This window comes from Sapajus apella, unplaced genomic scaffold (genome assembly GCF_009761245.1).
Source record: "Sapajus apella isolate SASKATOON/1434 unplaced genomic scaffold, GSC_monkey_1.0 scaffold3, whole genome shotgun sequence".
Lineage (NCBI taxonomy): Eukaryota > Metazoa > Chordata > Mammalia > Primates > Cebidae > Sapajus > Sapajus apella.
In genome coordinates, this window is record NW_022436943.1 from 65,995,739 (window position 1) to 66,008,394 (window position 12,656).

The 12,656-nt window shown below is 57.7% G+C and overlaps 1 protein-coding gene and 1 long non-coding RNA gene across 5 annotated transcripts in view; one reads left to right on the forward strand and one right to left on the reverse strand.

The window, feature by feature from the left end:
- Positions 1–11,105, forward strand: part of LOC116534592 — a 23,954-nt gene extending 12,849 nt beyond the window's left edge. The window contains exons 2-4 of the long non-coding RNA XR_004261786.1: positions 4,896–4,902; positions 9,120–9,122; positions 11,095–11,105. This is a non-coding gene — a long non-coding RNA (uncharacterized LOC116534592). The remainder of the gene's footprint in view (positions 1–4,895; positions 4,903–9,119; positions 9,123–11,094) is intronic.
- Positions 1–12,656, reverse strand: part of ZC3H3 (zinc finger CCCH-type containing 3) — a 92,036-nt gene that overhangs the window by 13,399 nt on the left and 65,981 nt on the right. For 2 of the 4 annotated variants that reach the window (XM_032255069.1, XM_032255061.1), the window contains exons 6-9: positions 10,004–10,046; positions 9,769–9,927; positions 9,598–9,667; positions 7,204–7,335 (exon numbers count right to left, since the gene is read on the reverse strand). In XM_032255069.1, coding sequence (XP_032110960.1) covers positions 7,204–7,335; positions 9,598–9,667; positions 9,769–9,927; positions 10,004–10,046 — 404 coding nt within the window. The remainder of the gene's footprint in view (positions 1–7,203; positions 7,336–9,597; positions 9,668–9,768; positions 9,928–10,003; positions 10,047–12,656) is intronic. The other 2 variants (XM_032255080.1, XM_032255052.1) reach the window with 1 other exon arrangement.

Below are 12,656 nucleotides of genomic sequence, written 5' to 3' on the forward strand. Positions count from 1 at the left end.
AAAAAAAAAAAAAAAAAAAAAAAAAAAATTTAAAAGAATACCAATTCTTCTCAAACTCTTACAAAATGTTTAAGAGAAGGAAACATTTCCTAATTCATTCTGTAAGGCCAGTATTACCCTGATAACAAAACTAGACAAAGACACAAGAAAAGGAAACTATCAACCAATGTATTTTATAAATACTGATGCAAAAATCCTCGGCAAAACAAGTTCAGCAACACATTGAAGGGATTACACATCAAGGCCCAGGCTCACGCCTGTAACCCCAGCACTTGGGAGGCTGAGGCGGGTGGATCACCTGAGGTCAGGAGTTCGACACCGGCCTGGCCAACATAGTAAAACCCCGTCTCTGCTAAAAATACAAAAATTAGCTGGGCATGGTGGCTTGTGCCTATAGTCCCAGCTACTTGGGAGGCTGAGGCAGGAGAATAGCTTAAACTTGGGAGGCAGAGGGTGCAGTGAGCCAAGATGGCACCACTACACTCCAGCCCAGGTGACGGAGTGAGACCCTGTCTCAAAAAAAAAAAAAAAAATCCCAAAGGATTACACATCATAACCAAGTGGAATTTATTCCCAGATGCAAGGATGCTTTCATAAACAAAAATCAGTTAATGAGATTGTGATTCCATGTGGTGTCATGAGTTGACCACCTTAATAGAATAAAGGAAAAAGACTACAGCATCATTTCAGATGATACAGAAAAAGACCTGACAAAATTCAACATCATTTCATGATTGAAAAAAAAAAAACAAAAAACAATAAATAGGATAGAAGGCAACTTTCTCAACGTAGTAAACACCATACAAAAAAGCCCATAGCTAATGTCATATTCAATGGTGAAAAAGGAAAGCTTTTCTTCTAAGATGACGAAAGATAAGGATGCCCGCAGTTGCCATTTTAATTCAACATAGTATTAAAGTTCTAGCTAGAAGCCGAGCATGGTGGCTCATGCCTGTAATCCCAATACTTTGGGAGGCTGAGGCAGGCGATCACCTGAGGTCAGGAGTTTGGGACCATCCTGGCCAACACGGTGAAACCCCATCTCTACTAAAAATACAAAATTTAGCCAGGTGTGGTGGCACATGCACCTGTGGTCCCAGCTACTCGGGAGGCTGAGGCAGGAGAATCACTTGAACCCAGGAGGTGGAAGTTTCAGTGAGCCGAGATCACGTCACTGCACTCCAGCCTGGGCGACAGAGTCAGAGTATGAAGAAAGGAAAGGAAAAGAAAGGAGAAAGGAGAAAGGAAAGGACGGAAAGAGAGGGAGAGGGGGAGGGAGAGGGGGAGGGAGAGGGGGAGGGAGAGGGGGAGGGAAAGAGAGGGATGGGGGAGGGGGAGGGGGAGAGGGAGGGAAAGAGAGGGAGAGGGGGAGGGGGAAGGGGAGGGAAAGGAGGGAAAGAGAGGGAGAGGGGAAGTAAAATTATGTTTGCCAATGACATGATCTTACGTGTAAGAAAACCCTAAAGAATCCACACACACACACACACACACACACACACACACACACACACACGTTAGAATAAATAAATTCAACCACAACAAGTGGTGGGGAGGGTGTGGAGAAACCGGAGCCCTTGTGACTGGTGGTGGGAATGTAAAACGGTACAGCCACAACAGAAAATAGTTTGGCAGCTGCTCAAAAAGCTAAACAGAATTACCCAGACTCCAGCAACTCCACTCCTTCAGGTACACCCAAAGGAAGTGGAAGCAGGGACTGAAACAGACACCTGCCCGTCAGTGAGCACTGCAGCACTATTCACAGTCACACCAAACACATGACGGAACAAACAAAACGCAGCGCACACACAACGGAATGTTTTCAGCCATAAGAAAGGAATGAAGTGGCGTCGTATGTGCGAGCAAGACATTATGCTAAGAAAGAAGCCAGATGCCAAAGGACAGATGCTGTGTGATTCCACTTACAGGCCATACCTACAGTGGGCAGCTTCACTGAGACAACTCGTTAGTTGTCTCACCAGGGCTTGGGCAGTGGGGAATGGAGGGCTGTTGCTTAACACTCACAGTGTTTCTGTCAGGGGTGGTAAAAATTCTGGAAATAGTGGTGATGGTTGCACAGTGTTGTGAATGTAGTTTATGCTGTTGAACTAAGTGCCATTCTGACACTTAACAATGGTCAAAATTGGCTGTGCGCAGTGGCTCACGCCTGTAATCCCAACACTTTGGGAGACCAAGGTGGGTGGATCATGAGGTCTGAAGTTCAAAACCAGCCTGGCCAACATGGTGAAACCCCGTCTCTACTAAAAATACAAAAATTAGCCGGGCATGGTGGCATGTGCCTGCAGTCCCAGCTACTCGGGAGGCTGAGGCAGAAGAATCACTTGAACCTGGGAGGTGGAGGTTGCTGTGAGCCGAGATCGCGCCACTGCACTCCAGCCTGGGCGACAGAGCAAGACTCTGTCTCAAAAACAAAAACAAAAAAAGGTCAAAATTTATGTTATATATATTTTGCCACGATTTAAAAAGTAACGTAGTGTACCAAAAGCCACTGAAATGTACACTTAAATGGGTGGATTATGTGGTATGTGAATTATCTGTCAATAAAGCTGTTTTTCAAAAAACACAGGAGTGGTCCATAAGCACCCTCTGTACACCCAAGCTGTCAGGGAAATACAAACCGAAACCCCAGGGAGACGGCACGCCACAGCCAGAACGGCTGTGCGAGAAAGATAGACACGGAGAGCCAGCAAGGAAGTAGGCAAGACGAAAGCAGGAGTGTAAAAAGTGAAGCCGTCTGAGGAAACAGTTGGGTGGCTGGTAACGCAGAGTGACCCCTGACCCTGCAATTCCACTCCTAGGTGTCTACCCAAGAGAAGCAAAAGCATCGGCCACACGGAGGCTTGTGAGCGTTACTCACAACAGCCCCAAACCGGAAACACCCCAAATGTCCCCCACTCAGGAACAGATAAACAAAGCGTGGTGAGTCTCTGCAGTGGCTTTTCCTCTGTAATAAAAGGGTGCAGCGTGAGGTGCTGGGGACGGACCTCCAAACATGATGCAAAATCAAAGACACCAAACGACCACGTGCCACATGGTTCCAGTTACACGAAAGGCCCACAAAAGAAACTTACAGAGACAGAAGTGGGTGAGTGCTAGGGCTGGGGTGGGAGGACAGCAGGGCTGGCACTGATGATGGAAAGAGCTGAGGGAATTCCAGCGGCAATGAACACGTTTAAAAGCTGCGTTGTGGTACGGTTGTATGACTTGAAGTTTAATCTTTTTTTGTTTGAGACGTTGTTTTGCCCTTGTTACCCAGGCTGGAGTGCAATGGCATGATCTCGGCTCACTGCAACCTCCGTCTCCTGGGTGGAAGCGATTCTCCTGCCTCAGCCTCCCAAGTAGCTGGGATTACAGGCATGCGCCACCACACCCAGCTAATTCGGTATTTTTAGTAGAGACAGTGTTTCTCCATGTTGATCAGGCTGGTCTCGAACTCCCGACCTCAGGTGATCTGTCGCCTCGGCTTCCCAAAGTGCTGGGATTACAGGCATGAGTCACTGCACCCAGCCAGGAACCTAAGTTTACTAAAACCCACAGAACCATACAACTATAGTGGAGGAATCATGTGGGAGGGAAGCTGTACTTCAGTAAAGCTGTTTGGCTTTTTTTAAGCTGACACCACAAATCAAAGGGTTAGACTGCTGTTGAGGGGAATGTGCCCATGACATGAAGAAAAATTAAGTGGGGCCCCACCTCACACACAATGCGCAAATAAAGAACAGCAAACAGCAGCGGACTCATAGCAGAGGCCTCCCATGCTGGGGCCGCCCAGGTCTGCCAGGTCCACTGTAACCCCCTGAAGAGTCACCAAGCCCATTCAAGGTAGGCAGTGCTGTTACCCCAATTGTATGAAAAAGGAGACTGAGGCCAGAGGAGGAAGTCACTGTGCAGGGACAAGCTACACCCACAGCTGCGTCTCAAGCCAGCAGCGGGCGACGCAGGAGGCACTCTGACCGTGGGTGGGGATAGGTCCTAAATAAGACCCCTCAGCACAAATCACAGAGCAAAGGATGTCAGGACCCTGCCTCATAAAGGATGAACAACAAGAGAAGCGCTGCATGACCAGAAGCAAGAAAGGCACTGTTCAGAGGACACGGCAGCCCCAGCGAGCCTGAAGGATGAAGCCAGGGCAAGCACAAGGAGAATCCCAGGTGACTCAGCAATCAGCTCAAACTGGGGAGCTGAAACCCAGGACCCAGCCAGGGCCCTCCCTCTGTCGGCAGCTCCCGGCGGACAGGCACCAACCACATGCAGGGCATGGAGAAACCAGCAGCGTGGAGGCTCACGGAGCAGGCACTGCAGATGTGAGAGGGCCCAAGGTGTGCGGGAGCTCTCAGCGCAGAGTTGGGGTGGAGTCGCTGTTGTCCTGCACACGTGCACATGATGCTCCCAGCCCTGGGCGCTAGCAGCAGCGACACCCCACAGCTGCAACTAGCACACACAGCGCCCAGGCCCTGAGTCCTAAACACACCCAAAAGGAGCCAGGGCACTCTGCAGGAGCGGCTGACCCACCCACCCAGAGCTGCCGGAAGCAGCACCCAGATCCTGAGTCCTAAACACACCCAGAAGGAGACAGGGTGCCCTGCAGGAGCGGCTGACCCACCCACCCAGAGCTGCCGGAAGCAGCACCCAGACCCTGAGTCCTAAACACACCCAGAAGGAGACAGGGTGCCCTGCAGGAGCGGCTGACCCACCCATCCAGAGCTGCCAGAAGCAGTACCCAGACGCCGAGTCTTACACACACCCAGAAAGAGCCAGGGCGCCCTGCAGGAGCAGCTGTCCCAGAGCAGCCGGGTGCTGGGAGCATCTGGGTGCCAAAAAGTGTGCAGAAATTGTCGGGGGCATCATAAAGAGAGGAACCGTGAAGGGAGGGGCAGGGGCAGCGTAAGCGTTAAATTAAAAGGTGATGGCATTGAACACAGCCCGACACACCCGTGGACACACACAGGTAGGCGGTGAGCGAGGAGGAGGAAAATCTCTTCAGTTCGAGGACGCTAGCAGTGCATCAGAATGACAGCCGACAGACACGGCGGGCTATGCAGACTAAGGGGAGAAGGTGGGGTTTTCTCATCTCAAAGTCTCCCCCCAGCAAACGCATCAGCCAGGGAGATCCCTTTGACGCAGATCGGGCGAGTGCCCAAGGCAAAGGAGGAAAGCAGCGCTGCTCCCGGACGGTGCCGTGTACAGGAGACGAGTGTACGGGAGACGCTCGGCAGGCCCCGCAGGTGCACAGACAGGCAGTCTCAAGTCACCCCCCATCCTGAAATCCTGGACAGGTGGCGTCTGGCAGAGGCTGACCCCTGAGCCGCAGCCGTGGCCCTCCAAAAGGGGAAGGAGCAGAGATTTACTCCCTGCCTAAATTATTCACAAGAAAAGGGAACGTGCCTCTTTAACAAGCCATCGCTTTATGAAGCAAGGTTAACAATTTCACTTGATTCAGTGGAATATTATAAACTCTCTGGGGCCCATTTGAGGACTTCTACTTCAGGCGCAAGGTGACGACTCAGCACTTTTCACATTATTTAGAGAATAAAATTAACCCTCACAGGCCCGGGCGGCCGCCTGTCCCCGCTGGATCTGGCCGGCTCAGCGCTTTCCCATATATAATTACAAGCTGCGATCCATCATGCGGGTGCCGTGGCGCGGACACGCGGAAAGGCAGCAGTAAGCACTTCCACTAATAGAAGCAGGACCTAAATATCACTTTGATATTTTCATTTAAATTGAAACAGTTTACAATAATCAGCCATGGCCTCCATGGGAATCCTGCCACCACCCCTACAAGGTCTGGGGTTGCCCCAGCCAGACCCTGCCTCCCTGAAGGGGCTTCCCTGCTGGGCTCCAGATTGGGGAGCCGGGCCTGGCCAACCCTTGGCCTGGCAGCAGGAGGAGCTGGGGGCCGGCTCCTCCCGGGAAGTGGGCGTGAGGACTGAGGATGAGGGAGGGGATGCTTGGGGAGGGCCCGACCCACCACAGAACGCCATGCACAGGGAGTGCGTGGCACAGCTTCTACAGGGCCCTCGCTGGGCAGGAGAGACACTGGAGCCTAGGGCTGGCATCATTGCGGGTGGACTGGGAAAGGGTTCTTGGGGTGCCTGGTGTTCTCGGCTTCACAGGGATTTCAGACCCTGAGGCAGGGCCGACACTCACAAGGTATGAGGGCTGGGTGGCAGTGGGCCCTGCTGCAGGCCCCAGGGCTCCCTCTCAAGGTGCCAGGGACTAGGGCGCATCTCCAGTCCCCCAGCTCTGGGCCATAGCTTCCCTTGCAGCCGTCTACGGGCCCCTCCCCTGTCTAAGCCAAGAGACCCCAGCCTTAGCCACCAGCAATAGGCCAGGTGCAGGAGCCCCCAGGGCAGGGAGAGCCACAGGCGTGAGAGGCTGGGGGAGAGGGGGCTTGTACCTGCGACCAGGATCACTGGGGCGGCTGAGGCCACAGTGCTTGGGGCGGGGAGTCCTAGTGAAGCCAGGAGGGCAGATGAGGCAGAGGGGAAGGAGCCAGCTCTGCTGCCGGGAATCTCCCAGACAAGCGAGCCTGTGAGCGCCTCCACAGTGCAGGAGTCAGCCATGCCCCCAGAAGAGGCGAGTCGGAGCCATCAGCTGCAGGTGAACCTCGCAGCCCAGGGCCCCAATTCCTCACCCAGCAGTGGTGCCCCACAATGAGCTCCAGTGCCAGCTCACTCCAGCCTCACCAGCCACAGCTCAGGTGGCCCCTTCGGCTCTGCCTGGCCCACCCCTCTGTCCCAGGCTGTGTGGGAGTGTCCCGTCCACCCCCTGCCTTCCTGAGGAGGCTGCTGGCCACACATCCACCTGCAGCCCTGCCGGAACCCAGCCTCCAATATCCCCTTCATCACACTGCCACCCCAGCAACATCCCAGGGGCTGCCCCGGCCCAGGCACCACACTCGCCCCCATCCAGGGACAGCTCCCACGGCTACGCAGGCTGCACCTGGAAGTCTAGGTCCTCTGCAACTCACCTTCCCACGGTTCAAATCCCACCCTGTGCTGGTGTTGTGCCACCCCGGGAAAGCTGCTGGACCTCTGAATCACCTGTGAGGTGGAGGTGATGACACTGACCACCTCAGGGCTGTAGAAGGGTCATCCAGCCACCACGGCAGGCACCCAGGAGTGAGCAGAGGACAACCAGGCCACAGGAACCCCGCCCACTCCGGCCCCACGGACCCCTCACCTTTGCACCCAGGGGGCAGTAGCCTTTGAGGAAGTCGCTGCAGACCTCGGCCTTGCGGGACACATACACGTGGCTGTAGGGGCAGTTGCTGTTGCTGCAGATGCCCTTCAGAAAGTACGAGCACACTGGCATCTGTGGGGGAGGGGGGGCAGTGAGGACCAGCGGGCAGCTATTCTCCAGGGCCCACAGACGGTCCTCCCCAAGACACAGGTGGACATGCTGGCCGGCCGGCCGGCAGGAAGGCCAGCCACCAGGAGCTGCGGGGCAGGGAAGCTGCTGCTCAGAGTGGGCCCAGCATCCCCAGGGGAGCCGCACCCCAGCCCTCGCTCTGTGGAGAGGAAGCACACAGCAGCCTACAGCCCTGCGGCTCAGCCTCAGTGGCGCTCTCCTGCTCTGAGCCTGTCCACCATCTAGGGCAAAAGGGCGGCCAGGGCTCCCAACCACTAGCCTGTGGCCATGGCTGCCCTCAGAGCCCCTCAGGCCATGGGGCCAGTGTCTGGATGGGAGGACGAGCCACGGGCCAGCAGCCAACAGAGGGCCTCCCAGGCACCTGCCCTGTGGGCCACAGCAGTGTCCCTGGGCTCTGGGTGGGCAGGGCCGTCTGGGAGCAGGCCTGGTGTGCAGGCCAGCACTGTGGGGGCTGAGGCCTGTCAGCAGGAGGGTCCAGCAGCATCCTCCTCCCCAGCACAGGGCCGCTGGCCACAGTCAGGGCTTGCTGTCACCACCTGGGCTGTGAGACGGAAGAGACGCGCTGTCCCCCCATCTGGGGAAGCTGAGGCCTGAGGAGCACTGGCGGGGCTAGGGCCACCCAGGGAGGGAAGCAGGGGCCTCCTGCCATCTCCAGGAGACACCTCCCTGCCCCTCATGGGCCACCGCGGGCTCCTCCCGGGCTGCCTGGGTGTCCAGAACGGGGATGTCCTGCCTCAGCATGGAGCCCCCACAGAGCCCCTACCGGCACCCCGGGGTCTCCAGCCACTCCCCTGGCTATTCCTGTTCCCTCCAATGGCCTCTGCAGAGCACAGCCCCATCCCCCCTCCAGGGCCAGACCACCCTCCCTGCCCCCACCCCACCCTGAGCCCCTCCCCTTCCCAGAGCCCTGGGGAAGCTGGGCAGACCCAGAGACTTTAAAAAGTCACTTTTCTGGGTGAGGTTGGAGAGGGGAGAGGAACTTGTCTAAGGCCAAGGAGGGAAGAAAGGGTCCAGAGAGGGGCTGAGAGGGAGGGAGAAGGCAAAGAAACAAAGGGTGATTTAACGAGCGGGAGTTTATTTCTAATTGTCTTTTAACTGAGCCGCAGAGGGGAGAGGGGCTGGGGGCCCATTTGGGGCTGGCGGTGGTGGGCTGTAGACAATTCCCTTAATGTGGTTTTTGATATAGAGCCCAAATTAGCTCTAATAAAAAGGGATGATAAAGCCAAATCTCCACCAAACGGAGCTCCTCCTGGCTGTCAGAGTGGGGCTGTTATCAAGAGGAAACTGCGTTCTCATTTCAATTAACCTTGTTTGCACCCCGCCACGTCCACACAAATAACAATAACATTAATTCAGGGCACTGGTGCGGGGCGTCCACATTAGACAGCTTGGAATGTGCTCCGGCTTTGGAGCTGGGAGCTAATGAACCTGAAACTCGACGTGAATTTCCAAATTGCTCACAACAGAGTTCCGAAGCTCTATTAGGGAGAAAAATGCTGATTCTTTTCAAGTTCCTCAAGGGGAAAAGCTGTTGCAGCAGCAGCACCCCGGCCCGATGCTGCCTCCCTCACCCGAGGCAGCCGCCACTCCACTGGCATCCCGTGACCACACCTCGGCCGAGTCCAGGGCACAGGGGCTACGTGTGTCCCTGCCAGACTGACCCCTGACCCCGGCCCCAGAGCTCTCTTGCCTCTTCCCAGCCGGGACCCACCTTGGCTCCAGGTGAGTCTGTGGGGTTTTGGGTGGCAGGAACACCCGCATGGGCCAGGAGCCTTGCTGTGCACGTGTCCAGCCCCTCCCTCCCACCCTCTGCTCAGGCAGCCTCCCCTTGAGCCCCTCACACACAGCTTCCCCCGCCCTAAGGCCTCAGCCCTGGGTCCACAGGGCCACCTGTAAAGCCAGCTTCCCCTGGGCATGTGTATGGGGGGTCTGGGGATCTGGTGAGGCCTGCTGGTGTCAGAAGGGAAAAGGGACCCCGACATGTGGTTAGGGGGGACCCATCAGCACCGCTTTGGCGGGAAGAGGGAGCCCGGTGGCACGGCCCACAGCGGGGTGGAGGCAGCACGGCAGCCTCTAAGGACGCCAGGGCCGGGATCTGCATGTCCTAAGCCCAGGGAAAGCAGTGGGCACCGTCTACCTGGGGGCCGGGAGGCCGAGGCCCCAGAGAAATGTGAATGGGAGCAGGGCTGCCAGTGCCACACTCACCTTCTCCTTGGACACATGGTGTGAGAAGGGGCAGGTCCCATCCGTCTTCTTGCAGGTGCCCCGGACAAACCTGCAGCACCAGGAGAGAAGGGTGTGAGGAGGGGCCGCAGGGACCGAGAGCAGGGCCTGCTCAGAACCTCCCCCGGCCCCGCGGTGAGGGCAGGAGGGCACCTGGTGCACACGGCCACCTTCTCAGGGTCGTGGATGTAGGGGCAGCGCTCGCCGCGGTTGCACCTGCCGAAGCGGTTGTAGTACATGCAGAACTCCTTCTTCTTCTCCCTCCGCTGCCGCGCCTGGCGGATGATGGCCAGGCTGCGCTGCACGGCCCGGCTGCGGACAGGGAGAGACGGGCGTGAGCCCGAGGGCGAGCAGGGAGCCCGCCCACTGCCCGGCCCGAAGGAAGTACCTGGCCAGGGAACGGCTACAGCTGCCTGCAGGGTCCAGTCGGCCTGTGGGGAGAAAGGCCTGAGTCACAGCGGGCCAGGGCCTGGCCTGCACATCCTTTCCCTGCTGAGCCCTTAGCCAAGGCCCTCCGGGGTCCCAGCACTCAGCTCAGACACAGCCTCCCCTCCCCACAGTGGGTCAGAGGCCCTCCTGGGCCCTGCCAGGCCCCACTGGGGACACTGCACTGAGGGTGGGGAGCTGCTGGGCCTGGTGTCTGGCTCCTCTCCAGGGCAGGGGCTGGGCAGGGCTCCTGTCCATGCCCTCAGAGCTGGCAAAGCCAGGCAGCACCTGTGGAGGGCTCAGTCACGTGGGCTGGTGCTGCCCGTCTGCTCCTGCTGCCTCTCTGGAGAGGCACCCCAGGGCCATACTCTGCTGCCTGGACCTCCCCTGCTGGCTTTCTCATGTCCCTGGGTGCCCACCCTGGGCCAAGGCAGTGACTGGACCATGGACACTGCTCCTGGCTCTCTCCTCAGCCCTGGCCACAGGGAACCTGCCCTGTAAATAGCACAGCCACTAACAACACCACCTCCCTCTCCAGGGCCTGGCCCAGGGCCTGTGGGGGCCCTGTGGGGTTGCTGACCAGGGCATGAATATGGCCCATGGGCACCTGTGACCAGGCCTTTTAGGAGCAAGAGCAGTTTCTGATTTTTAGAGGGTTGTAAAACCAAAACTAAAGAAATGCAGCGGAGAAGATGCTGGGGCAAAGCCTGGTCAGTGGCGGCTTCTGCCCACCGCAGCTGTGGGCGCCTGGGGAAGGGATCTGTCCCCGAGGCCCTGGCTGGCCCTGGCAGATCCTGGCGGTACCTGCTGCTCTAAATTTTGGAGGTGCCTCATCAGATGCTCCTCGAGCATGAGGACCACCCCAGCCTTTCTGAAACTGCACACCACAGCCTGAGGGGGTGGCGCTGGCGGGAAGGGAATGGACCTTGGGGCTGGCCACCGTTGAGCAATGCAAGGCCTGAGAGCCAAGGGGAAGAGGCAGGGAGGGGGCCCTGAGTGCAGGAGGAGGGTCTGCTCTGGTGGCACAGCCTTGCCTGCCTTTTACAGACAGAGGTCACCCCCAGGATCACGGGGCGGGCAGGGCAGGACAAGCCTGCTGAGGGCAGCTTTCCCGGGTTCCTCAAATACACACATGACCCTGTCCAGACCAGATCCGATTTCCTACAGGGCAAATGCTGAAATAGACACTGTGGTTAAGAGGCAGGGGTGACATCACTCAGAAATTCTAGGAACCTGAGGTGGTGGCAAAGCCATCCTGGTTTAAAAAGGGATGTCCCACAGCTGCCCCGCCCTGCCCCACTGTGAGCACCAGAGAGCAGCCTTGTCTTCACTCTCGCAGGTTGCCAAGTGCCACAGGCTCCCGCCCGAGGACCCAAGGCTTCCGTTCCTTTGCACCCCCAGGCTGGAGCCACCCACACTCCTCACTTTGTGCTTTGCATCCAGCCCCGCCCTGGCTGGCTGGGGTTGGTGGTGCTGCTGCCCTTTGCCCTCTGGGACCCTGACTACTGCCCCGCTCTCAGTCCATCTCAAGTTTCAAAGGGCAGCTCCAGAGCTGAGTGGAGGACTTGGCTGGGGCAGAAGCAGGAGCAAGTAATGGTGCCTGGGGGCAGGAAGGCAGAAACCTGGGGGGTGGGGAGGCCAAGGGCAAAGGGAGGGTGATGAGGGTCTTGGTGTTGGGGGCTAATGTGGGAGGGACTCTCGGGCTGGGACAGGATGCTTGTCCTCGAGTGGGCAGCAGGCCCCCACCCAGGCAGCACAGTGTGGTGAGGGACAGGCAACTTGGCGGCCTGTCGGCGGTGCTGGTTCCCGAGCTCTCACCCAGCTGCCGGTGACAGCATGGCGCCATCTGCTCCCGGCCAGGGACATGCTGGAGTCACGCGCCTGCCTGGCAGGACCAGGGTTCGGGGCTGTTACTTCCCTTTCCACTCTGCTCTCTTTAAAAAAACACCAGCATGAGGCTCACGGCAGGAGTTCTGAGAAGAACAGGAGGCACTTTTTCAAATGCTTTGCAGTGTTAAAAAATGCACATAACGTAGCTGGCTGGAAAAGAGGCAAGGGCTGCCTGAGAGGTGCTAAAAAGTTCAACCGAATAACCCCCAGCAACTCGACAGCAGAAGGTGCCATGCACCGTCACTTCCCCAGGACCTTCCTAGAATAGACATGGCCCCCGCCAGCCCCACCCCCCACTCAGTGCCCCAGTGCCGCTCTGGGCCGGGCTCCTTCTGACATCGGGCACTGCTGATGTCAGGCTATGCAGGGCAAGTGGGATGGGGGCCTGCGGTCAGGGCTTCCTCGGCACCTCCAGCCCGTGCCGGCCAGCACCCCTTGGATGGCTGCTGCCTGGCCCGAGGGACAACATCCATGACAAGCAGGGCACGCAGGCAGCCCCAACCCCCAGGCCGGCCCTCTCCCAGGAAGTCAGGCAGAGCTGCACCAAGCCCTGGTCTGCTCAGAGCATGCCCACCAGGTCCTCCAGGGCACATCCGTCTGCCTCATGGAAGCTACACCCTTGGCAGGAGGTGGCCAGCAGCAGAGGACGCCCCAGGAGAGGCGATGTGGGGGTATGCAGATAGGGCCTTCCTCATCATCCCAGGGAGGTCGGATAGGGCCTTCCT